This window comes from Coturnix japonica, chromosome 4, assembly GCF_001577835.2.
Source record: "Coturnix japonica isolate 7356 chromosome 4, Coturnix japonica 2.1, whole genome shotgun sequence".
Taxonomy (NCBI): domain Eukaryota; kingdom Metazoa; phylum Chordata; class Aves; order Galliformes; family Phasianidae; genus Coturnix; species Coturnix japonica.
The window spans coordinates 35,411,604-35,438,731 of record NC_029519.1 but is presented as its reverse complement, the minus strand read 5'-3'; the positions used below and the strand labels follow the sequence as shown (position 1 = coordinate 35,438,731).

General features: G+C 40.6%; 1 protein-coding gene and 1 long non-coding RNA gene across 4 annotated transcripts in view; both read right to left on the bottom strand.

Moving 5' to 3' along the window:
- LOC107313290 overlaps positions 1–5,093 on the bottom strand; it is a 54,306-nt gene extending 49,213 nt beyond the window's left edge. For 2 of the 3 annotated variants that reach the window (XR_004307008.1, XR_004307007.1), the window contains exon 1: positions 4,463–5,093. This is a non-coding gene — a long non-coding RNA (uncharacterized LOC107313290). The remainder of the gene's footprint in view (positions 1–4,462) is intronic. The other variant, XR_004307009.1, reaches the window with a different exon arrangement.
- Positions 5,094–7,247: 2,154 nt separating this feature from the next.
- DCTD (dCMP deaminase) lies at positions 7,248–26,526 on the bottom strand. Its single transcript, XM_015861417.1, has 6 exons — positions 26,198–26,526; positions 23,013–23,124; positions 21,536–21,671; positions 12,232–12,348; positions 10,548–10,644; positions 7,248–8,560 (listed from the first exon to the last, which is right to left on the bottom strand). Exons 1-6 carry the CDS (start codon positions 26,509–26,511, stop codon positions 8,482–8,484), a joined length of 855 nt encoding a protein of 284 aa, XP_015716903.1. The 5' UTR covers positions 26,512–26,526; the 3' UTR covers positions 7,248–8,481.
- Between the last annotated feature and the right edge of the window lie 602 nt (positions 26,527–27,128).

Sequence of the window (27,128 nt, the reverse complement as noted above, 5' to 3'; positions counted from 1 at the left end):
TTTCCCAAGAGTTCATCAGCTGCTACTGCTATAATTTCCATGGATACCAATTGTATGCGATACTGCGAACATATGACAAAAGGATGAAGAATAAGGGAGAGAAAATCAACTAGCTGCTTTATTCTTTGGCTGTGCTTTCGGGTAACTCCATCAACAAAGCCTAAAGCCTTATCTAATCAATTCATCACTCCCACACAAATACGCTACTCAAACCTTCTTCCGTCTAAGTCCTCTGGACAATAACATCCCAACTTACTTAATCCTGTCCAGTCTTGCAAATATTATCTGTAATTCGATGAGAGCAGGACTCAGGACTTCAGAGGGTGACAGTGACAAAAGCCATTTTACTTTTTTTTTTTTAATCATAACTTTAAATCTTGCTATTTCAGAACATTAAGCAGGAGAATTCTTGATTTAAACAAACAAACAAAAATCTTGGTATCAGTCGCAGTAAAATTAACATAAACAAGTTACAGGTACAACAAAATTTATCCAGTAACGAGGAAAGAACTGATAAGGAAAACACCAAGTTACAAAAGTAAGAACAGCAATTCAAAGCTATGTGCCTGCACAGCCAAACAAAGCTTAGTTACTTCCCAGTCTGATGTGGATTTTGATATGTGTCTTGTTAAAAATCACTTGAGAATATGTTACCTTTGGTTTGAAGCCCTTTCTAATAAGTGGATTTGGGTGAATGTGTTTTCTTGTTTTGTAACTGTATTCAAATATCTTTCAAAGGCACTTGACCAGACTGTGACCCAGGGACTGTGCTTCAGCCCAGATGAGAAGCAAACAGGGGAGTGAGGGGGCAGGAAGGTCTGAAGCATCAGTTCATCCAGGGAACCCTGGTGTTGCTTCAGGCAAGTCCTTGCAATATTTCAATGTAAGGGTGATGTTTTACCCATAGAGATACATATAGATGGTCCTAACTATAAAGCTCTTGCTGTTATTAACAATCCCTCATCCCAACTGCATGGGGAAAAATAAATAAATCCTGTTTCTCAGGGAATTAAACACACAGTCAAGTCAGGAATTCTGGCCAGAGTCAAAGGCAGGGCTGGGAGTAGAGATACAGAGTGAGGTCCTAGAAAGACAGCCCTGCTGTAAGGTTGAGCCACGGCAGCCAGAAGCAGCTGGAACCTCTCACCCATCACGTTTCTCCAAGCCCTGATCCTGCCTGTATAAGCACCTGTGAAGTCACTCCTTAGTTACACTTTGCAACTGAAATCAGACTTCTGTGTCAGGTGTGGGAGCCCTCTCTGCTTTTGCTTTATGTTTTCTCTTATCACAGGCTAATGTGACATGCTGAGGGCTAACCACAAGGCTTGCAGGCTGCTGCCTTGTGAGCCATTCATGACTGAGAAGAAACGGATGCTAACACTCTGCACAGCCAGACGTAGAGCAATTAAAGCCGGCACAGACAGCTTGGTGCAATAGTAGAGTGGGGTGACAGAGGCAGGTTGTGGCTCAGCCCCTATAATAGGCAGCGTCCTGCAGTTTCCTGCTCACCTCCCAGAAATGGAAATCCCGTTACATACAACTTGCCACTTAGAGCTCCAACTACACATTTTTTCCTGCTCCTTTTCTACCTCTCAGTAGCCTTGACACCACGTCTGAGCTAGGTATGAACTTTAAAAAAACAACAACAAAAAACAACCCAAAAAACAAAAAAACCACAGCTTTTCTCTTCTGTCAGGTCTCATTGCCTGACATCAAGGAGATCAATCTGCCTTCCTTAAACACAACTCCCGGCTCTTTCGAGAGGCTTCCCTTTTCAGACGTTGGTCTCCTAAGCTCCTCTCCACAGCCTGTCTCCCCTGCTGCATCCTTCAACAGATTTTTTCAAATCAGAACAGACAGCCCATATAGGCTGACATGCTTTTTGCAGCGCTCGCTGTTCACGTCTGAGCACCGCCAACCAATCTGCCCGCACTCCCAGGCAGCGCCTCGGTGGCAGCAGGGACAAGAGGTGTCTGCTACACATGTACAGGTGTGCACTTGGAAAGTACCATTTTTCTGCAGCCAGTAAAAATAACATGGGTGAGGAAGCTCGTAAACATCATTGCCGTAATTTTGAGCGCCGTGACTGAAAGGATGTTATGGCAAAAAAGTAATAATATTAATAAAGTAAAAAGAAACAACAGCAAAGAGTGAGAGAAAAAGCCACAGACACAAGAAACCCCAGACATTATGAGAGTCTGCCTTTGCCTGTTGGAGATTTTCCTGTGGAAAAATACATTCAAGCGTAGTGCATGACCTACTCTCTCAAACACAAAATTCTCAGGAACATCATTCACAGATAATCCTTCTCCATCTGAGGTGAAGTCGCACAGTTCCGCATGCCTGACGCTGCCATAACCTTGGAAAGCGGTTGAAACGAAATAAATATGGTGAAGCTCCAACACTATATGGCTACTTTTTTACTTTCAGGAGTTGTCCATAGGGAAAAACCCATAGGGAGTTTCAAGTGACAAGACGGTGACCTGAAACAGCTCTCCTCTGCTCTCCCTCAGTCCATTTCCCTCTCACAAGGGATATGTAAAAGAACACCTTAGTTACATCAGCCTAAGCTAAAAGCGCGTTTAAAATCAATTCATGTAACACATAGCCTCTACTCGAGGGCAGAATCTAGAATCAGAATATTTATTACCGAGCTGTAAAGCTGTGCTTTTGCAGCTTTTGTCAGAAAGGCGTTGTTAGAATGCCAATGGGGATGTCAGACTCCATCTGCAGACCTCAGGCCAGGAAAGGATGTGAGCACATATCAGCTTTAGCCCCACTGACTTAAAAGATAGTTAAGTACATATTTTACATCCTGTCATGAGCAGGAAATATGTAGTACTGTACAGCCACCTTAGCTGCTAGGGGAATATACACGGTTACCTGGAATCTAGCTCACTGCACAGGATGGTTACAGCCGTTCTCACAGTCTGAGCAGCAATCAGCAGGAAAGCAAAGGAAGTGGCCAGCAGCAAACAGTGGGACATAATTCAGGTGCTTTCATTACTGCGCTTCTTTTGCCTATCCACACACCCCCCACCCCAAACCAAACATACAAAGACGCTGTTATGCTTCACATCATGGACCATCCCAGACATCAGCCACCCCATTGCAGGCTTCAATTGGTCCTAGTGGGTGCAGAACTCCACAGACCCAGACCCATCCTCAGGAACCTGCATCCTGCTGGATGCCATACAGCCCCCTTGCTCCTATCTCTGCAAGTCCCTGGAGAGAACGAGACCTCGGATGGGGGCTGCAGGAAGAGACACTGAGGATGCAAAAGAGTAAGAAGCAGAGGAGCAGGCAGCACTCAAAGCACACACCTGGAGCCCCTGCTCCAGAGGCAGCTGGTAAGTTTTATTTCAAGAGAGGTGCTGCCTCTCAGTGGGACACAGTCAGCCTCCCTCACATACCTCCAGGTTACCACCTGCACTCAGCCTACATAGCAGCTTCACTGTGCTTCCACTAACCAGCCATGCAGGTATTCTGCAGTGACCTCTTAGCAGCAGGCACGCTACACAGCCTGTGAATTTCAAAGACAATAACCCTAATTAGCACAAGAGAAACGTAGATCTTCAGAGGAAAAGTAAAAGAAGAAGAAAGAAAAGCCCCACGACGCTATAATTCCCTAATTACTCTGAAAAGCTCCTTCAGTTCAGCACAGGGTTGTCTCAGCTGCTCAGGATCTCCAACCTTTTGCCTGCCAAACCTATTTGCCCAAATCACAGGGAGGTCCGTTCTCTTCCTGCTTCCAGACAACTCCCTTTGCCCTTGAAGCACCCAACAGACAACAGAGCTCTTCAGCAACCATAAGCCATTTTCTCTCTTGCTTTCACCCTCAAATCTCAGCACCCCGTCACAGATTTGTTATCCTGCTGGGGACCTTCTGGTCTCTTCTACCCCTTTCCTCAGGCAGAGCCTCCAAACGCTAATCAACACTTTTTCAAGGTGTTTCCACACAAAACTAGTTTCTGGATGTTCCCATTTCCTTTGTCTTTGTTTTCTTCTCAGATAAGCAGCACTAACAGCAAAGACTCATTTCTTAGAGTAGTTTTCCCAGTTATCACAGAAACACACTTTCCCTATAAGATTTTAGACCAGAAAGAATAAAATATGGTACGTATATCCATTATAGTTAAGTACAGTCACTTCAGAAAAAGGGAATGCAAGTACCACAAAATCCTGACAACTGAATGTGGAGCTCTCTAGCAAAACTCATCAGCATCTCAAGAAATAGATAGAACCACACCAGAAAACACCAGATGCACTATTAGCAGTACCTTAACAACAGCAGAAGTGTTAAAGTGCCACACTGTTTACAACGCAAAATTGAAATTTTCATTTTAATCAGCCCTGTTTACCCAGCAACTCTCTGATTAGCTGAGCTGATTGAAGGGCTGAGGAAAAAAAGAAACAACAACAAATAAATACCAAGATATGCCACGTAGAAGATTGCACAGACCTGCGTAACTAGCTGAAGGACACACCTGGCCTGGGGGCAAAGCAAAACACCACTGAAGGGATGATCTGAATACGTTGTTTCCCCTCCTTTGGTGCAAGTAGCCCCGCAGAACTGAAGCACCCGCTAAGTGAAAGCAACCAAGGAGATGAGAACACGGAGTGGGAAATCCCAGGTAACAGCGGACAATTGGTTCTTTATGATGCATATTTTGTGGCTGAGGCACATTATTCTCGCTCCCTTTAGAGCGCCGTTTGTTAAGAGCTCCGTAAACAACGCAAACAACTACAAACCCAGCACACCGAGCTTGAGTTTTTTCTCATGTTTGGATGAGAGGGAACACGTGGACAGATGCCTGATTCTCCAGCACAAGCCTCAACAAGACCAAGAAAGAAACAGCAACTCTCCAACCCAGTTCCTCTAAAAAGCACACAACTCGGGCAGAGGCACAGAACGAGCCCCAGACTTACAGTGTTACACTTACCCCCACATAGCACTGCCTATGAGAAAGAGATAAGCATCAAATAATAGGGCATGAAAGATGCAACACTGTTTTCTGTATGCTCACCTACTTACAGGAGGCACACCACTGCAACCACAAATAAAATCTGCTTTATCAGATTCCATCCTGATAAATTACCTGGACATTTCCAACGTGCAGGATCCACTCCTCGCTGTCTGTAGCAGACACCCTCCCTCAGGCATGCCGCCATCTTGTGCCATGAGCACTGCACAGCCCCACCTCATCAGCTCCTCCCAGGTGTGGCCTGATGGCTGCCTCAGGCCCAGCAGCTGCAGCCCCTGTGCTTTGTCATGCTCCACCTGTGACAAGTCTGCAATCGCCCCACTTTGCAATTTTTACTTTTTGCTTGTTCTCAGCAAAGTTAAAACTCCTGAAAGACTCTCTTCAGCATCTCATGAACTACTGCAGGTTCTGGAGTTGCTTGTAGATCTTTTGGTCTGAGTGATGCAACAGAGGAGCTTTCACTGTCCGTTTTAGTATTCTGTTTTGGAAATCAGAATGATTATGCTGGTCACAGTATACTTTTTGTTCTGTTTGTGAAGATACTGCTCATTTACAGAGCTGTAAAATGCTCAGTTGTGTTCAGAGCTTCAAAGGCAACTGTTACGCTCTGTTTCAAAATACCCGCCTATGAAGCCACCATTAAAGTGCTCCCCAGAGCCTCCTTTCAGCTTCCTGCACTGTGTCTTTGAAGCAATCCCCTAACAAAGCCTGAGTCTGGTCACCTGCCTTTCCCCTGCATGCTGAGGAGCTGGTTTTCCATAGCCAGGATGTTGGTAGCCACAGTAGGCCACGTGAGCCTCCGCGTTGGTGAAACATTCAGCTCAAGGACTGGTGGCTGGTGATTCAAAATGGAGCAAAGGTTGATGACAACTTGATCAAGTCTAGAAAGGCAAATGCAGAGTCCTGCACCAGGAAGAGAATAACTTGAATATAATATAGAATAACATGTAAGACAACTGGCTGAGTGCACAATGGATGGAAAGCTCCTAAGCAGACAAGGACCAAGGTAGCCAAAACAACAAGATGCCCTTGCAACAGAGAAGGCTTATCACATACCAGGCTCTGCTTGGAAGCACAGAGCCAGCAGGTTAACAGAAGTGAGTATTCCTGCTCCTCTATTTGACTTTTTTTTTTAAGACCACATCTGGAGTTGTGTAGTCTTTGGGCTCTCCAGACAGACTGTGAGGGAGATGATAAAGAAGTGGAGCATGTAATGCATGAGACAGAATGAGAGCAGCATTCATTCAGCCTGCAGAGTAAAAGGCTGAAGGTGAAGGGAACCCAGCTTCTGACTTGAGCTACCTAACATGTAATTATGAACAGGAAGCCACACCTTTTTCAGGCAGGTACAAGAGGATGAGAGACAAGAGACACGAGCAGTAGCAGTTGAAACTCTGACTAAAGTAAAAGAAAAAATGCAGTGAGTGTGGAGAAAGTACTAGAACAGGTGACTAGAAAGGCTGGAGAATCCCCACACTTGGAGACGTGCAAAATTCAACTGGACAAGGCCTGAGCAACCGGATTCAACTTATTGCCAACTGTAATTTCTTCAACAGTAGGACTACATGGCTTCTAGTTGCCTTCCCATCCCAAGTGGTTCCATACGTCTTGAACCTGAGCTTCAGGAGCAGAAACACAGTTTACTGTACTTGTGGAGCATACTTGTACACTCCAACTTTGGTTGAAACACTTCTTGAGTTTGTATGTACACGATTCATTCTCATTATCCTAGGCATTATATAAAACTGTTTAAATTAACCAAAATCTCAATACGTACATATTCTAAGTCTGGACCAAGATCTATGAAGAAAACACTGATTTTACTGCCAAACCCTACATTTTGCAGCTTCTCTCCCCTCTGTCCCATTGTCAGAACGGTATAATTAGAAACGCTTCCAGTTCTAATTCAGAGCAAAGACAAAGATGTGCACGAGCTGTTTTAGTGACATCTTATTAATGAAGTTTTTCATTTTTCACCCTCCCCCTCCACATATGTGCAAATGTCTTCTTCTGGCAGTAAGCCACAGACCAATTCAGAGGTGGAAAGCAGTTGTAGAGAAGAAAGGAGAATGTCAGAAATTACTTTATAGACGGGCACATCTTATAATACATGACAATGCTCCCTTTAGTAGCCAAGTGTTTCACACTTTATGGAATATCACAGAAGCGCAAAATATGCTTTGCAAATGATTGCAAAAGCAGCAGCACTCTGGAACCAAGCGCATGGCTTAAAGTTATAATAATGAGTCTACTTCAGTGTAGTAGATTTTAATAAGACTTTAATAATACTGGTATGAAGCCAAATTACACAATGTCCCAAAATATGAAACAAAGCTTTTTCAGAGAAAATAAAAGCTCACTGAAGTATAACCACATCTTAGAAGAAAAAAAAATAGACCGAAAAACACCATCTAAACAAAGCCACTAGGCATATTTAATTTAAAAAAAATCAAATTAGAGAAAAGGAACACAAAATATATTCCCAGATCTCAAAATAAAATTAAAAAGGATATTATTTTAGGCAACATTTATGAAAATGGAAGTACTACGCCAGCACTGGGAAACAAGCTAACATCATAATTACCTCTTTTGGCACGGATGTAGATATGGGCTGAGTATCTCCAATTTCTCTCAAAGGACAAAAAATGATTGAGTTACCTTACAGGTTAATTTTAAGACTGAACTATTTTGGATCATCTAGAATGAACTTAGACCAATAAACTAATTTCCTTCTACACATGAAAACCTATTCCAAATAAGAGTCCCAAAGGTAAGGGAGAAATTATTTACTCCTTCTAACCCCTTCATTTCTGGAGTCCTGGTAAAAACAGAGAATTAAAAGGTCTCTAAAGCTTGCTCCAGCATCAGCCATTCTCAGAACAACTTCCTCTCTCACCACTCCACAAGTATAACAGTGTTAGATAGCAATTAACAGAAAAATCAACTTCCTTTTGTTGGGTAGCAACAATAAAATACCATATACACCTCAATCTGTATAGCCCTTTAAAATACTAGTGTTATGCAAGTCAGAAGATTAGTATTTGTATGGATAACACTTTGTCATTTATTAGGATTAACTATTTAGATCCACACATCCAATGGAGAGATCAACATATATTAGCATATTTGAAAGTACTACTGGTTAAAATAAAAACTGCTGTTTAACTGAGTCTAAATCAATGCTGACAGCCTATCAGAGCATGTAGTGATGAATGCAGCAAGAATCAGAACAGTTTTCTGTACATTCATTATACTGTCTCATCTCCACGTCTCTAGACTTTTAAAGCAGATTTGATAAAGGCATTAAAAATTTTAAGTTGATTTAGATTCCACATGACAAGATGAAGTGAGGGGAACATTTTATGCCTTACATTTCTTAGAAGTCTACTTTAGCTATAGAAGCCATTAAAAAGTTGCAAGTAACTTCATGATGAAAGGCATTTGCAGCTTTTTAGAGAAGGATAATCAGTCTTCTAGAGATATAATGGGACTTAATTCACAGAAGTTTTTGACTTGGTCTGCAGTTAATTGAATCAAAGTCGATGATGATCTTGTTACATTTTGGCTTGAATTCCCTAAAATAAAGAAAAATACAGGTATTAGTAAGTGAGTAGTTAAAACATTCTGCTTGCTTTAGCTCCAGCTACATTTCTGAAGAAAAAAACCCTCCTTGGGTTCACATAGTTTTCATCTCTGCGGGAGCCAATTATAGTGCACCACACTGCGAGAAACCTGGACAAGAAAGACTAAGACAAAAAAGACACACGGGGTGGGTCAGCCTGTACATTCTTTGGCTATTGGAGTTCATAAATTACCCAGGAGTCAAAGAAGTTTTAACAACTTAGCTGCAGGTGGTAGCATCATGTTACCAGCACTGGGATTTTTTTCAAATATTTCAAATATTTTATCCATACATGTATGTATGTATATATACACACATGCACATACATATAAATATTTTCATACACTGTATACATTTATATATGCATAGGTACATGTACACATTCATACAAAATATCTAAAATATATTTTGAGAAATATTTTGAAGGCATTTTTTCCCCACCATGTTTTCAAATAACATTTTCAAACTTTGCCTCTGTGTATTATAGTTGTTTTTTTGTTTTGTTTGGTTTTTTTTTTTGCTAGGGGAATAGATCACATTGTGTGCTGCACTGGGGGAAAAAACCGAACTAGTTAAGAGGGAATAATTTAAAAATTGTAACTTTAAAATTATAAAATTAATACAGCCACAAATTGTTTCCTTTTATTATCATTAGAGCATCTGCTACAGCAATTAGCAAGGAAGGTATTTGGGGACTGAGCATATATTTTACAGTCTACCAGTAAACAAAGGATTATGCAAATAGTGTGGATTTAGTGCCTAATTAAGCTCTGCAATTCAGTTCAAGAGATTCATTAAATACAACCTACATCTTTAATAATCAATACAGGAATAAAGAACAGTCATCACGGGAAAGCTCATGCTGCTGGCCACAGAAACTCTGACAGACTAGAACGTACTTTGTCCAGAACAGCAGTCTGAAATACAAGAAACATTTCTCACCCTGGAGAAGTTACAAGATTTGACTTGCAAGGGAATGATTTATGCTTCTTAGTCCAACAGTCTTAGTAGGCACAAAATACACTGAAGGACTAGAACTGAATTTCAAGTACTGCTATATTTTTTCATGGATGTTTCTCAACCCAGTAGGTACCTTTCATCATAAAATTTTATCTGTCAGAATTGTTATGTTTGCAAATTTTTCGAAGTCTTTATATTAATATTGTAAAACTTTCCAGAGTTGCAATGCCTCCCTGACCGGATAATTAGCCTCACCCACAGCATGTTATTGCCATCAAACTAGCTGTTGAACAGATTGTCTTTAGGTATCTCTGCCAGCACCTTCAAAAACTACTCTTCAAACATTTTTCAGTTTCTCATTACTTTAAGGCAAATATTCCAGACTTTATCCTTCTCTCACAAGAAATGCTGACCAAAGAAGATTGGACAGCTATAGGCGCCAAGAATTAATTGCAGGTGGCTGATCTGATACCTGCCCAAATTGACTGCAACAAGAAGATACTGAGCTTTCAATAGGTATCAGGTCATCCATGTAAAATAAGTTGGTCATTTCAGTAGCACACATAGGATAATTCATGTGGTAAGGGACTCTAAGAACTCACTGGGAAGTCTAAACTACTCAAACCAAGGTCAGCAATGATTCTCCAAGTAAAACATAACAAACTATCACATTCACAATTTCATTGGCAAATGAAGTGAAATTTTCTTCTCAAAAGAAAAGTCCAGGAATGAAAAGGAATACTCCAAATGGATATTTTTTTTCATGCAAACTTTACAAAATTCAACCTTAGCAACACACAAGGGAAAGACAATGTTGCTGTCTGTCAACCCAGTATCTTTTGTGGGTATACAGAACAGGCCTGCTAACAGAATAAAAAGTTGTACAATGCAAAGGAAGATACTTTTGCCCTAAAGTTGGTCTTTTTCACAATTTTCTACCTTTCCAAAATAAAAATAAAGTTAATTCCAAGCTCTCTCACCTGTATACAATACCAGCTAAATCAAACATCCGCCGTGCCGCTGTCATTTCAATAGAGTCGTGATACTTGTCAGACATAAAAATAACTTCCTTTATGCCTAGAAAGGTCATAAAGAGAAAAAAAAAAAGGAAAAAAAAAAAAGAAAAAAAAAGTTAGAATTGTGTGGGGGAAAAAGAATGTAATGACATAAAAACTGGCACACAAAATCAGAAAAGACAGCACTCATCCACATACTTTAGAAGTCTTTGGTACACCTCTGCTTAGAGTTTGCACATGACAATAGGTCTGTGTAAGGTCAGGCTGTTTGGGAAGGCATTTTTCTCAGGTAGTTAGGAAATGTTTTCCCTGATTTCACCTAAGTTTACATCAGAAAACCAGCTCCAAAAACTTGCAGGCAAAGCCTCAAGACAGATGGAATAGAAATTAACCATTTTTGCAAAAACCTATTGAAAACTTGTCCTATTACCTAATATAGATGAAATTCCTCTCAAAGAACTTAACCCCGAATCTCAGTCGCCTTCCAAATACACAGCTATAAAAGGATGCTTTTTTCTTCTCCATTCAATAAGTAAATTTCAGTTCCAAGTTCAAAACCTAACATGCAGATATTGCCTCAAACAGTCGAATGAGCCATGCACAAATTAACCATTTGTGCCCTACTTACAGAAGAAATATAAAGGCTGACCCAAGATACACTTCAGAGCCCAACATCACCTTCCTTTATTTACCAGGTAACATAAATATCAATACGATGCTATTTTCTGTTGACCTAAGTGCATAAGGAAAAGGATGAGTGACTACGCTGAAACCAAGCAGCAAATCTGCCTTTGAAGACCACTTGATTTTTATTCTGTAAATAAGAGAAATGTAGCACAAATAAAGAATGTCCTTGTCTTTCCACCTTCACCCCTCTTCACTTCAAACCTCACAGAAAAAAAAAGAGTTAAGTACTCTCTTTGCTACTTCTTTTCTTTGTTTTCTTCTTTCTGATGTCCATTAGTGGCAAGAGGAAGTCCTCAGAATAGCAATGCATGCGAAGGCTGCAAGACCTTACTCAATGCACAAAACAGACCCTCTGCTTAAGAGGAGATTTTCATTGGAGCTGCAGCCTATTGCAGATGCCTAATCTGAAAAAAGTCAGCGCATTTAGGCCAGCACACTATCTGCAGTGGCACAGATTTATAACAATTGTAATAAAAGACATAATTAAAGTAGGATCATAGAAGTCTTATGACATTTATGAGCAAAGATATTTTAAAATCTTCAAATATCTACCATGCATCACGTTCAAATTAAAATTTCATGTATATACTCCCAACAGACCTTTTGTCATGGCAGAAGTTTATTTCTTTCTGCCCTACTCCATTCAGTGTGTCAGAGCACAGTAAAATTGACAGTAATTATATGCAAAGCCTGTGTTGTTCTTTGGCAGCTCCTGGTCTAAGAAGTTACAAACCTAAATTAGAAGCACGCTTAGAATCACAGAAGATGCAATTAGCACTGGAAAAATTTGGCACCGTTAGGACGCAAAAAAAAACCCTACAACCCACAAGTAGCATCGTATGAAGTTGACAGTGCAATTAATTTAGATCTAACAGCAGCAATTTAATATCAAATACATCCATGATACCAATGAGAAGGCAGCACTGTAACACTGGCAAATCAGTCTGGCACTACTCCTTACCTGCCTGGATGATGAGCTTTGCACATTCATTACATGGAAATAAGGCAACGTATATGCTGCACCCTTTCACATCAGCTGAGTTTTTGTTCATGATGGCATTCAATTCAGCATGGCACACTGATTGGAGAAACAAAACAAAACAAAAAAACAATTTCTAATATCGTTCATTAAAATAAATCAGTCAAACTAAAATTAAAGTGTTACATCCTTTCAAAGGCAAATAGCTTACACAGCTTGTCATAAAGGGCAGAGGAAGAAATAAAAGCAGAAATACCAAGATCAATGAAGGTCAATTGTTCTGACCAGGCTGCTGATTAGTAATGATATCATTAAGCACATTAGCATTGCCATTTGCTCACACCTATAGCAGGCAACAAAGCCTTAGGCTGTGGGCCAAGTAGTTGCAACCACCCTAAGTGAAGCAATATCTCACAGCTTCACAACTCTCTGGAGTATCTAATTGCCAGTATAAAACAGCTCATTTATGTGTTTACATGCACAGATAGGAACATTCTTATGGTTATTAAGAGCACACTGCGCGCTCTTAAAGGCAGGAGAATCATGAAGTAAAACTGAGCAGCTCTGTCCTCTGGGTCCCAGAACTGCTCAGTGCTGCTGCATGATTCTCTCACCCCAAGAATACACAAGACACACTCAACCATAAAAACGTCCCAGCTTTAATATTAAAGCAAGTTTACTGCTCATTAAAAGGTGCCAGACTTCCCAAGCAAGAAAACAAAGTCCTCTATTTCTCCATGGATTTGAGATAGGCCAGGTAACAACAGACAACTCTGCCTTATTCCTCCATTACACAATGGCTCTTTCTGGACAGATGGCGACTGGGGGTTCAACTTGTTATGCAGTACACATCAGTAGAGCATGTAATGTGTTACAGAAAGAGGTGAGAGCTCAGTTTAGGTTATCCACCAGGAACTTCTAATGAAAACCATTAGAAAGCAGGGTCTCAGCTTCAGCTTCCTGTTTACACCTAGGAATGACAGCAAGTTGCAGAACGTATACATCTGTCTGCTGAGAAACTGTCTGGTGCCATGACTGACACTACAAACAGGCACTCAAGTGTGGGTCTGAGCCAGAGACCTGTGTGTGCAGACAACACTAAGCAGAGGTTTTTTCCGCTGCTTATTTTGAAGAACAGATTAAAAAGAAAGGGGAAAAAAAGGAAAAAGTTGTCTTCCTTCCATACACGTGAAAATTAAAACAGGCAAAGTTATGAGCACACACTCATAATATGGTTGCAACTGTGTAGTGACCCCGTGTGCGTGATTTCGCCACACAAAGGATATCTGAGTGTTGCACATTCAGCATGCAGGAATTGTTACTGAATAGAAATGCTTTCCGTATGTGCTAAAGGTCTACATGGAATTTTACAGCCTAACATGCAGCACACAAACTTTCCCATGTAGGCAAGTCACTAAGGACCAACCACTTACTAAAGAAAGCTCAGCATCAACTTAGACAAGCTGCCCCCAGAATCACTATAATTACACTGTTAATGTGTCTTCTCATAAAAAGTAGAGCCAGAAACCAATGTAAAAATAGGAAATTAACAACAACAAAGAAAAAAAAAACACGGTTTCTGTTACTATTATTTCTACTACTATTATAATTGCATCACACTGTATTTTAGACTTATACCGTCAATTATACAAGATATAAAAGTTTGTGAACTTTTAAATTCAAAAACCCAGAAAACGCTTTTAACTCCATATATATTACTGAGTTAATTTTATACAGCCTTCAAAGCAATAGCCACAGAATTATTCTTCTGGGGGTTACAGATGATTAAAAAAAAATCCCACACCCTAATTCTTTCAGTAAATATTTCTACTTTACTAAAATTTAAAAGCCTTCAGCCATAAAAAAAGATACGTTTCAGTATTAGTACCACACTAACTTTCTTCCTGCACTGATGAGAAATAGCCTTTAAGAAACTACAGACTACCAGACTTTCGACAACAAACCTCCTCCCAAGAAAAAGCAATTTCAGGCCAAAAATAACTTATAAAAGATAATCAGCTGGAGTGAGGGAGGGAGATATTTTGCCTCCTGACTATCTTAACACAATCTGAAGTTAAAAACAACTATGACTCTCTAGAGTGGAAAGAGAGACAAAGAAGGCGCAGGAATGATGATATGGAAGAAGCAATCGCTTCAAGACAAAAAGCATTGGACTCTCCAGCAAAGCTGGCAGGATTTAGTTTCAAAAACCAGAGGAGGCGGGCTTGTCATGCACACTGTAGCTCAACCAAATATTCCTTAATGCACAAAGTAGTAGGACACTAAAGGTTTGCATTGATTAAAGCAGTCCTTTTTCTTTCAGTACTTTCCCCCCCTTGTTTATTGGGATATTAATTACAAAACCCTTCTGGCTCACTAGTTTGAAGTTGGAAAATTATTCTGGGGAACTATTATATTGTGTCTTTGCTTTATACATTCCCTATACATCTGCTACTGAAACATGTAAGAGATATTAGGTGAGATGGGCCATAATAAGGTATAGGCATCAGACAAATACTTTCAGGTTTTGTCCCATAGTTCTTCACTCCCTCTTCTTCCTTTTTCTCCCTCTGACAAATAGGTAGTGACCATTGATCCATTCACAGATAAAAAAAATTCTACAGATAACAGATTATTTTACAGACCTGACCAACTTTGTATTACTTATAGAGTAACAGAGTAGTACTTATAGAGTAATCCTTATAGAGTATTACTTAAAGAGACAAAAGTCAAACCCTGGATTTCAAAATCCCTAACTGTAGTAAGGAGAGTAGTTCCCACTTAAGGTGTTACAAAGTTTTCTAACCTATTAAGAGCTTCAGCTACTATTAGTAAAATATTGTTCCCTCTCAGACAGTAAGATGCTGTCTTAAAGAAACCCTGCACAGGTTCATAGCATTCAGAAATCTGAAAGCTGTTTATTTAAGCAAACCATTAGAACTAGAATTTCTGCAATATCCTCCGGGGACCCCCAGTTGTTTGGGCTTATTTTTTAATAATATTCACATATAGTTAACATTATATGAGGTCTATTAGGTCTTGAAGATTGGTTTCTGTGCTGGAAAAGTGGCTTGAAAAGTATTCTCTGAAGACTTCATTAGCTGAAGAAACAATCATGCAGTAACACAGTGTGTCCTGTGACATTTCCTTCACCTACTACGATGTATATGAGAGGGGGAAAAAATAGAGGACTAACTGCTTAATTTCTGGTAGTATTAATTACTAATTGTGTTTCTATCTTTTCTTGTTGCATATGAGCTAATGACCATCCTTAAACCTACTCTTAAATAAGAGACAACCTTACCCTACTGATGGTCATTTTTCAGTATTAAACACTTACCATGAACATGTTCTTCCTGACTTGCAGTGCCAGAACTACTCTTCCCACTTTCTAAGACTGTTCTGGTCAGTGATTTTATAAGAACAATCAGGACTACTCAAAGTGTTTATTAATACTGTGAAAAGCCTTACAGGCTTGATTTAGAGCTTGGAGTATAGACCACTGTAACACACCATATTTGAAATAGAAATCAAAGGAAAGGTTCCAGGAAGTAACCTTCCTATGTAGTTAACTACTAACAAACACAGACCAAGAATTTGAAGACTTTATGCACTAAATATGGTGTTACATTGAAAGGAAATATACTTAAATGCATATAGAGCGTCATGCAACATGTTTTGACTTATTTATTAACACAAGATTTTCTCCTGCCATGTTAACCAACTTGACAAATATTACAGGCCCCCAGAACAAATATACGTTACTAGCAAGGTGTTCTGCAACAAAAAGCTGCACAAGAACAGATACAGGGAGTTATGTAATTTGGCCCACTTATTTTCAGTCCTCTGGTAGAATTTTCACTTTTTCTTCTGCCCCTTGTCCATCCCAACTTAGTCCAAGCTCTACCTGCCTGTTACCCTCTACTCACCGGACCTAAAGTTGTACACAGCAAGGACTGTGGAAGGCACTGAGGCATTACTGAGAAGCACTGGCTCTGCAATGACAGCCCCTGGAGACTGTGGTTATGGAATTGTAGAATGATGCCAATCTTATTACAACCTTTGTGAAAGTGTGGGGGTGGATGCTGCTCACTGCGTTAGTGTAAAACAGAACACTGATGTTGGGCTGATGCTGCTCACAGCTACTTCTGCTGAATCTTTCCTGCTCCGTGTGCTCTATGAGCAGTTGCTGTGGTCAGGGTAGGAAGGCAGGGTTAACATGACCAGATTTCATTGGAGTCTTAGCTTCTTTAGACTGCAGTCAGGAAAAGGGAACAGCCACACCTCAATAATTTGTTCTGTGAAAAAGGAGAACTGGGAAGTGAACATGGGGACTACCCAACCCACTTATGAGCATCACATAAAATCTGCTGGGAGCAGGCAGGGAAGCCCTTTGCAGAACCTAAAAAGCAGTAGCTAATCCAATCCATTCTTAACATCATGCTCCAAGATTGCACTAATCTCAACAGAACACACGGCTGCTCCTCAAGGGGCAAGTGGAATAAGAGAAATTATTTCAAAATTCCCAGACTTCTTAGATATTTGGTGTATGACACTAGAATTAGCAAGAAATCCATGCAGGACAAGAGAGCGAGAAGCTATAGGTGGAGAGCATCTCCTATACATCCCCACTACAGTGGAAGCCTCGGCTTTGCACTGCCAGTTGGAGAGAGTGCATCACACTTCTTCACAGTGCCTTATCAAGTTTTCTGCTGTCAAAATAACAGCTTCTACCAAAGTAACATTTGCCTGAATATCTTCAGGCGTTCGTCTCTTTAAAAAATTGACGAAAAGCTCATAATCCTAACACGACAAAATGTTGCTAACAGTTTGTTTCATTTTACACAGCAGGTACTGTTCAATTAGAGTATACTTTCTGCCACAGCACATATTTTATCGTATCTGAACCTGTATAAATATTTGTAAGCATATTTACTCAGTATTTTCTCTATTGCTTAGAGGTTTCTATATTTGCCAGTCATTTTAATTTAAAACCCTCTTAATTAGAGACTGGTTGTCAAATAGATGTTCTTAGATTACAGTGGAGACAGAGGGCGTAACAGGAGCATAGCAACTAGCATCAGTAGTAAGACTTACGTTAATAGGAGAAAAATGTAGTGTTTTAAATGATCAGTGAGAAGAAATAATGCACCATCAAAGCTTTGCATTCATCTAGCAGCAACAGGGGGCACTCACTTTTGACTCTGAGAGCCAGAATTCTGTCTAATTATTAAGAAATTCCCCTACACTGCACTGAGCACAAAGCTTTAGGAAGAGCTTTTAATAACATCTTAGTGAAGTGGGTGTTCAAAACTAGCTTTCTATTTCTCTGAGGTGCACAGAAACATCCCCATTTCTGTCACTGACTGGCAGCCTGGAAAGAACCAGTTCCCACAAAGCAACAAAAGCTCGATTTTGTGCTGTGAAAAATAGCGTTGAGCAAAACATTACCTACTTTCTGAAGTAAAAAGGCTACACTACCAACCTGCTCAAATATGTTCTGCAGCTCAAATGAAAAGTTTTAATTGGCTTCAAGATTCTCATAGGGAACACAGAGTATCACTGTGGGTGGTTTACATCATGATTCCTGTATAATCCAAACACCTTACAAACATTTGCATCCTCTAAGGTAAAGTGAGCACTACCTAGCAGTTTCATGCCTTCTTTCAGTAGCAGCTCAGGTTACATTTAGATAAGGGTAAAAATAATTTTTAATCAAGCAAAGCCCCTTTCCTTAACATTGCACTGTGCAGAAGTCACACTTCACAGCGCAGGCGAGATATGTACAATGTACACTACATTGTGGCAGACACAGATAGCTGTGACGCTAGGGAATTTCAAGCCAATAGGACTCAAGATGTAGTAAAGTGTAAGAGTGACAGGATTCATTTAGCCTTAAAACAAAAGTTCAAAAGATCATTGTTATCAGTAAGTGCATGGGCGAAGAGGGAAAGGAGGAAGGGTTGATGGCACTGAGTAGAAAAGCTAAAAGAACAATGCTAGCATACACAAGAATGTATAAAACCATCAATTTAGCATGGAAATAGGAAGTTTTCTAGCCATAAAAGAGTGAAACTGATCTGAGCTGTGGGGTCAGCGTATCCATCTGTTCTGCTGGAGCACAATAAATTTATTACAGGATCACCTAACACAGTTCTGCAAGGATAGCTGCTGGGCCCAATCCCCTGCTGTGTCTGTAACACTAAACACAGACAGGGCCAGGGACTGACCGTTGGCCCTAAGGCCAACTGGCATATGCTAGTTCATGTTCATCTTACTCAGGTGTCCATCAGCACTACATAGAACATGGTCCCGGGTTTCCACACAGCTCCACATCTCAAGAGTCCCAGGGCAGCACAGATTTATTTTGTATGTTTCAGTTCAAACTGCATAAAGAAGTAAGATGACTTTTTTGCAGCCCACTGCAGTCGCACTTTCACAGCATGAAACAGAGTATGCATTGCATATCCCCCAGTACGGCCTGAGGGAGGAAGGAAGGTTAAGCATACTGTCTCAGCAGGTTTTGCACAATAGGAAGAGTTTTCTTACAGCCCTTTTTCCACCCTGCACTCTGGAGCAGCCACTGAGGGAGCCACTCAGAGCAACACCCAGGCTTTGTTCTGGAGACAGCCCTCTGGAGTGGTCCGAAACATAGGAAAAGTGAGCTGATGTTTATGCTAAACTAATGGAGCACTTAAAACAATGAGGTCAACACTAAAATCCAACCTCAGCCCTTTTCTGTAGCAGTGCAGATGCATAAAAGAGCTCTAGCAGACATCTTCTAGGTTAGTGTGCTGGTATGTGCACAGTTACCATCTTTACATAATAACACCCTAGCTCTAGTGGAGTCAGCACCAGCATTGCCATGATAAGCTCACAGAGTGCACAGTAAGACTGTACTATCCTTTAACAAGATAGTCAAGAAAAATCAAACTAAAAAGTTCAATTTACACAAATGCAGTGATAATTAGCGAAAGCAATAAGGAAAACATGACAGATTAATGAGATTTTAGCAGCAATTCTATGTGTTGCTTTGAATCCACCAGAATTTTTTAAAGCAGATTTTATTTCTTATACATATTTGCCTGGTCTGTCAACTGTGCTATCAAGATTAATAAGAGACCGCTAGATTTTCAATGATCTGTGAATTACAAAACAGGTCGTTAATTCGTCACAGCAGACACTTTGTTACAAAGCTGTGATGTTTTTTAACGAGGTGAAGACTGAGATTCTTTGGAAAGGCACAAGTTGGACCAACTCCTAGAAATGAACTCATCTCCCCAGGCTATCAAGACTGATAAGTGCATTTTTTAAACCGCCGCATATTAACTTTTTACTTGCTAAAAAAGAAACATTCCACAGCTTTTGCAGCCAGCGTTAACTAAAAATAAAATTTTAAAGACACTCATGTTTTATTGTATAAAACATTCCCACAAATCCCATACAATTTTTTAGTTTAAATCGATGAGTTTTATATTTGAGAGGCCTATTTCTGCATCTCTCCTGGAACATGCCTAAGTCCCAAAGACCACACACACTGATCATAGTTCAGAGCTGAGAACTTACAGCAAGCGTAACGACTCAACCAAAATCAATATTCTCTTTTCAGCTTTATCTTTAATCAATGGGCTAATGTTTGTTTCCACACCCTATAAATAAGAAGCAGTCATACCATGCTGAACCATTATAGTATCTTCATTATATGTAAAACCAGAGCTTCTGTGTTTTAGAGCAGATGTTAAAATTTGGCAGGAGCTGGTGCTGCTATCTCTTATGAAAAATAAGAAGATATCTTACAGAATTTAAGAGTGAGTTTTAGAGCTCTTATGATGAAACGGTGAACCGATCAAAGACAAGTATAAGAGTTGTAAGAACTCAAATACAAAGCCGATTGATTGAGCTGAACCACAGCATATAACCTTTCACTTCAATGCTATAGCAAAATGTAATATCACTGTTTAGAAAGAGCTTTGGATGAACACAAGAAGTTTCCAAGCTAATGCAAGTTCTGTTTCTGTATCACATCAATTTTTAGAAGTTACAAACAAGAAAACAGATTTCTTGGACAGAAATAAATACTTCTTATCGGAGGAGTCAGTACCTTTATAAAAACCAAACTCTGTTGCTCATTTCCCCTCACCTATGCAAGGGAGAAATTCTCAAGGGTTCTCATTTGGCTTTGTGGCTCTTGCCCTGTCCACTCCTGAACCCAGGAGGAGCTAAGATGAAGCACAAAATGAAGGAACTACCCATTTTTCCTGCTCCCACAGCTCCTGCTGCACTGGTCTCACCCCACAGAGGTTCAACAGGAGCTGGTGTGGAAGTAAAAGCATGAAGAGGGATTGAAGACAGCACACACTCCCCCTTCTTTGTTAGTCCTAACCACAGTTCATCCCCAACATCAGCTACTGAAATCTGCAAGGCAGCTCTCAATACTATTTCCATGCCCAACAACAGTCAGTCCTCATGGAGTGAAGCCTCAGGCAGCTCAGAGAACTATCCTCTTTGGTTCCTGCAAATCACACATGGCCCAGAGGTCTAACTGTGCAGCCCTGTTTGATAGATGTGCCAATAACCACAGAGGACCCTTCAAAGCAGGCTTGCAGAAGGCCAGACTAAGCCTGCTGTGAAGATACAATCCAAAGTAGCACTCAGCTTTATTTACCACGAAATTGTCCTTGCCCCTCATTCATTCTCTCCATTTAGTAAAGGTGAATCAAATCACAGGTTGAAATAAACAATGAAATTCACTTCACTTGTAGCAGTGAGGATTTACTGTGACACGAAATAAAAAGAAGCATGGAATGACAGTATGTGATCATACACTTAAGACAAAATTCAACTTCATGAGTCATAACATGTATCGTCTATTCTACAAACACCTGAATACTGGGATTTCTAACAACCACTGCAGTTTTAATACCAGTACTTTAGATTAATTATTTGTTTTGCATATATGTGCTTTCAGTAATTTCCATGGAGATAAACACACCAAAACAGCAATCATCTGCATGCACTGTGTGCTGATAAGCTGCATTATATCTGCAAGATTTCACTACACTGTCCAAAATGGCTAACCATTTAGAAACACACTTCATAAGGAAGTCAGCCCTTCATGAATACTTTTAATTCGCTTTCAGAGTTGTGATTTTTATTTTGATATATCATATATGAGCGCATGAACAGAGACGGAAGAGTGGAAGAAAAAGAGACTGAAGTTTTACTAAATGACCTTTCCTGTACAACAATGTGGGAAGCTGGACTTGTCAGCTACAAGTAGCCTTACCGTAAGGATACTTTGTGTCTAATCTATGCGCTGCTGTTCTTGTCCAAGGTAGCACATCATCACTGCAGCCATTAGGCATCCCATTGTACCCAATTCCAACGATCTTGTTTTCTGAATTTACAATACAGGCACCAACCTGAAAAAAAAAATAAGACTTACATAGTACCAGCAGCATGCAAAAATTATCTTCTTGATGTATAAGACCTGAAAAGTCAGTCCTACAAATGTAAGAGATATGAGTTTTATCTTATATAAATCACTGTGTCTTGAATGTGACCAGGCTAAAATAAACAAGGTCACAATTGTACCCAGCTGGCAGAGCAGGGCAGATGCAAGCCTGCTACCCTCTAGCCACACAGTCTCCAACTCAGTCTGCCAGCACTGCTTCTCATCTGACTACAAAGTGAACCAAGTTCAGGGAGCAGAACCAGCACACAACTAACAGTTCCATGCAGAAGTTCCAAAGCAGACAGGCTTTTCCAGTGCAATAGAAGCAGCAGCAGGAGCTAAAGAATGGATGGAAGACTGAACAAAAATGTGGTAGTTCTGACCTAGATAGAGATAAGCACTCAACCTGTATGGTTTGTTTATGCAAACACACACAAAACCACCAGACACTTTAACTCCCACCTTCTACTGCTTTAATCCAAATCTGCACACAGCCCTTCTTTTAGACTGAGGAAGTGATGAAGAATTTTAAGTTTTCTGTCCATAATTTAGATGTACTGAAACAGCAATAACATTGATTTTTATTTACACAATGTGTTTATTAACCGGCACTGGGTAAACAAGAATTTAGCCCTAAATAAACATACTTCGGAGAACTGAAAGCTGTAAGATACAGAAGCCAGAAAGTAATTGAGCAGACTGTTTACATGCATTTTAATCCACTGCTTTGTTGGGATCTTCTTCATGAAAATTCTCAGAGAAAGGAATACCAACAGGTTGGTTGGGTGCTGCAGAACTGCATGTCTCATGAGAGGTTATCTAGCACCTCCAATCAATATAAGGGCAAGAGAGGTACACCAGCAAAGTAAAGGATGGAGAGAGAGACAACTTGAATGCAGTAACAAACAAGAAGGAATTTTTATACTCCTGTAGGTGAGGAAAAGGAACTTTTGAGATGATGAATCTTAAAAAAAAATAATAAGAATTGCAATCTACAACTCTCAGTAGTTATATCCTCCTCTAACTGTAACTCTATTTACAAGGAAAAAATAAATGTATGCGTCATTTTAACCTTCAGATGAAGAGAACATTTACAAAACTCCAAGCTACAAATGTACACACAGAATTATACACGAGGTCAGACCCAATAAAACAATTTCTGTAACAAAAAATGCTGATCGTGTTAAAAATTCAAAAGCTATATACTGAAATGACTTCTAATAAGAAAACTCTGGAAGCGCTACATGTGCATCTGATGTGATGTGCAAGGCAGATTAGGTTATGTTTCTCTTATATATTGCCTTCTTACCTGAGAACTTGGGTCCTTGCTTCTCTGTGCCGACAGAAACGCAACAGCCATAAAATATTCAGGCCATTCCAGATAATCCTCTCGTTTTTTACAGGTTGCTTCATTGCCAAAACTATAGTTTCCAGAAAAAAGGCAGCCATCAGTAAATAACACTTTGGTGAAGTTACTGCAGACTGTATTCTTTCAATGAGCGTAAGTTTAAAGTAATCTAAAGGATTAGAATCTCACAAAGACCACCTTTTATTCACCAGTAAAATCATCAGCTTTACATGCTTTCCAGGAACTTATATATGCAACATTTCTTTTCAGAGGAAAGGAAACCCAGCAAGGTTGCAAATTTCTGTTTTAGATAAGAAGGCTGAGCTATTCAGAGCACTGAGCTATAAAGACAGAGCAATTTATCCTTGATAGATAACACCTCGTGTATTTCTAAGATTCAGGTATATCTTGTACTGGCATTCTTTTCACTCAAACAACATAATCATTTTTGTGATGACTGCGCTAACTGCAAGCCTCTAATCTAAGCTATTTTGTACTTCTGCCTATGACAAGCGTTCTCTAAATTTCTATTTGGAGGCTTCCAGTGCAGTCATTCGTTTCTGCCTGTACAATTATTGCTGTGAGTCTACCTCTTTTGACAACATTTACAGGCAACAGTCTGAGGTTGTAAACCATTCTGATAGTCCAATGCTAAGCTTCCCTTGAGATTATGACCATTATGAAAGCCCCCTAAAAGCTGATGAGATGGGTTCAAGAACTTTCCCCTTAGACAGAATGTATAAACGTGAATGAAAAACTGCTTCTTTCCCTACACTGAGGGGTTTATTTGAGAGAAGGGGCAGGGGAGAAGTGACACATCACTTTCTCTTGCTTCCTTTCAGTTGAAAGACTTCCTGGACAGCATAAAACAGAACAGGAAGGTATCTGTGCTTTTCAGAAATAGAAGGCAAAGTCAGATGCTTTTGTTTGTTCTTTTTTCCCCACCTTCTTTACAATATCTTAAAGATTTTAATTTCCAGGAAAATATCAAACCCAAAGAACTGCCCCCCAAATCCCACCTAACATTGGTACGCTTGAAAACCAAAACAATGTAATGATTTTAACAGCTCTCTGGCCATCCTCAGACAGAAGTGCAGTAATTTCCCTCCTGGATTCCTCTTACCAAGAAGACAGCTTAAAATGTTTTAGGAAAAAGAAGAGGAAGGAGACTGAGATACCCTTCTAGCAACATCCAGCCATGCAGAATAGTTCATCAGGGGTAACCACAAACAGCAAGACATCTCGCAGCCACTCTAATGCCAGCGCCTTCCAAGCACAAACACCGGAAGACAAGCATTTTGTTAATGATTGTTTTTATAACCAAACCCATAAAATAGCATGTGTTAGAGGCTTGCAGTTAGCTTGTCACACCGAGGTTACACTATTTAAGCGAAGAGAACACCAGTACATAATAGAACTGTACTTTAGAAACCCACAAGGCTCTATTTACCAAAGACAAATTACTGCTTTTGAGTGGTTTATATGTGGCACCTTAGAAGTAAGCAATTTTGGCTTCTTCTTGGAATGAATGAGGATTATCATTAAGGCCATCATCTCAGTGTAAGATGGGAGAAACATACATTCTCTGTGCAACCAGCAGGCCTCTCTCACACTTTGACAACACTGTAAACAGTGTCAAAAATTGTCTGTTATAAAAACAAACATAAAAATGAGGGTACTCAAACTGGCTTGAATTGTCCAAGAAATAGGAACTGTGTCCTGCTAACAAAGAAAAGAGTTTAGAGCACAAGAAATTCACAGCAGAAATTAAAGACCACCCCTTATACACTTCTTGCCAAACTGAAGGTGGACAGGTTAACTGAAATTAGAAGAAAATGTTTTAACTCATTTGAGTGATTATTTACAGTTTATCACAAAAGTAGATTTTCACACTTCAAAACCCCAGAAGACTTCAAATAAATACTCTATTACATCCCTAAGTAAGTGACATTCACAGTGATGTCCTCCCAGAGCTCTCAACAAAGCTATCTAACACCCAGTGCAGAACTACACCAAACAGCACACTCTGGGAAAAGCTCTCCAGAAAAACCACAGTACTCAGAACTGAGAGATCCTGAGATCTCCTTCTGTTAACTTATTAGGTAATAAACCTTGTTATTAAAAACAAAACAAAAACAGCAAAAGCTACTATGTAGTTCTCTTATAATAGAAAACACTATGCGAGTGAAGCCCCTCAGAGCACCAGCTTTACAGCAAGAGAAGCGTATCTGAGAAATGAGCACAAGGCTCACATTAAAGAGAACATGGAAAGAAAAAAAAAACACACATAAACTCTCACTCAATTACTTCTACTTAACATCACAACGTTTGGCTACATTATTCCTTCAGCTCATTGCACAGGAACACAAGAGTGTGAAATGGGTATAAAACACTCCATTTCTGATGAAGCAGAAGCCAAGGACTTGGCTAGTGGCGTAGCACAAACAGGAAAATCAAGCAGAAAGATTCTGGGCAGCTGATCATCCTCCTCTCACTCAATTGCAAGTTCTAGAATTGCATGAAGAATATCTACTCTAAAAAATATTACAGCTTGCTACAGAAAGTGCAAATAAGTTTTATCCTTGTGATAATTCAAATAAACCTATGAATAAAAGTAATAGGAAGGGAAAGCCACGAAGATAATGCTACTCAGCGTTATCTGGACGCAGTGCTCCAGGTGAGGTCTACACAATGCTTCACCTACATTGTATTTTCTTTTTCTCCCAGGATTGGTTTCTACTGAAAATCAACTATCGGTATTTTGCCCCTCAGCTCACAAAAATTAGGGTAAAAGGCCAAGCGTGTACTTCTTTCTTAAAAAGCACCCTTAACCCTTATGGCCTTGTTCCCCAAAAGCAAAATGGGACACGCACTCCTGCTGACTTTTTGCATTAGCTCCAATTAGCTGCACAAGGCCTCATCGTTTTGCCTGTAACTGCTGCTGTACCAGATGCGGACGGTGCTCCCCGAGGCACGTCACGCTTCCCCCCGCCGAGCAGCACACGCGCTTCCCCCCCGGCCCAGCAGCATGGTGCCAAGGGAGGGAGCCGCACAGAGAGCTCGAAAACGGCAGCACCCGCGGCCTCTCCGCCCCGTCGTGCCCCTCCTCGCTCAGCGCGGCCCCCGCGGCCGGCGGAGGAGCGTACCCGTTAATGTGCTCGGGCTGATGGCCGCTCATCCCGCCGCTTTCCTTCGCCGTTTGGCGCCAAAGAGGGAGAAGGCGGAGAAAGGGGCGGGCGAGAGGCGGGGAGCCGCGCCGCCATGTCGCGCAGCGCCCCGGGGGCGGGTGAAGAGTCCCAAACCTCCCCCTGACTGCAGCCCTTGGCTGTGGGTGTTGACCACTGCACAGGTGTCCATCTAAAGGACCCCAGCCGTGCTCACAGCTGTGGTTAAAGCCATCCCAAAAGACACAATGGTGATAAAAAAAGAAGTCCATATTGCTAATGCTTTCATATTCCATAGTCTCAGAATCAAAGAGGAGGAAGGGACCTATGGAAGTCACTGAGTGCATCCACCTGCTGAAGCAGGCCCCGTGCCATAGATATATTACACAGTTAGGCATCCAGACAGGTCTTGAACATCTCCAGAGAAGCCTGATCCAGTGCTCTGCCACCCTCACTGTAAATAAGTTTTTCCTTATGTTCAGATGGAGCTATGTGTGTTTCAGTTTGTGCCCAATGCCTCATGTTCTGTTGCTGGGCACCACTGAAGAGTCTGCTCCCATTGACAATTCCCATATTTATAAACAGTGATAAAAACATACATATAATATGTTTCTAAACATATTAAGCTCACTGTTTATACCCCCCTCAGCCTTCTCGAGGCTAAACACCCCAGGTCTCTCACACTCCTCCTACCTGCAGTGCCCCAGGGCAGTTCCACATCATCTCTGTGGCTCTCACCTGGGTTCTCTCCAGCAGTTACCTGACTTTCTTGAACTGGGAAGCCCAGAACTGGGAATCCCAGAACTGGACACAGTACTCCAGATGTGGCCTCAGAGGACAGAGCAGAGTGAAGCTGCTGGCCATGTTCTTTTCAATACACTCCAGGATACCACTAGCCCTGGCCTCAAGGGCA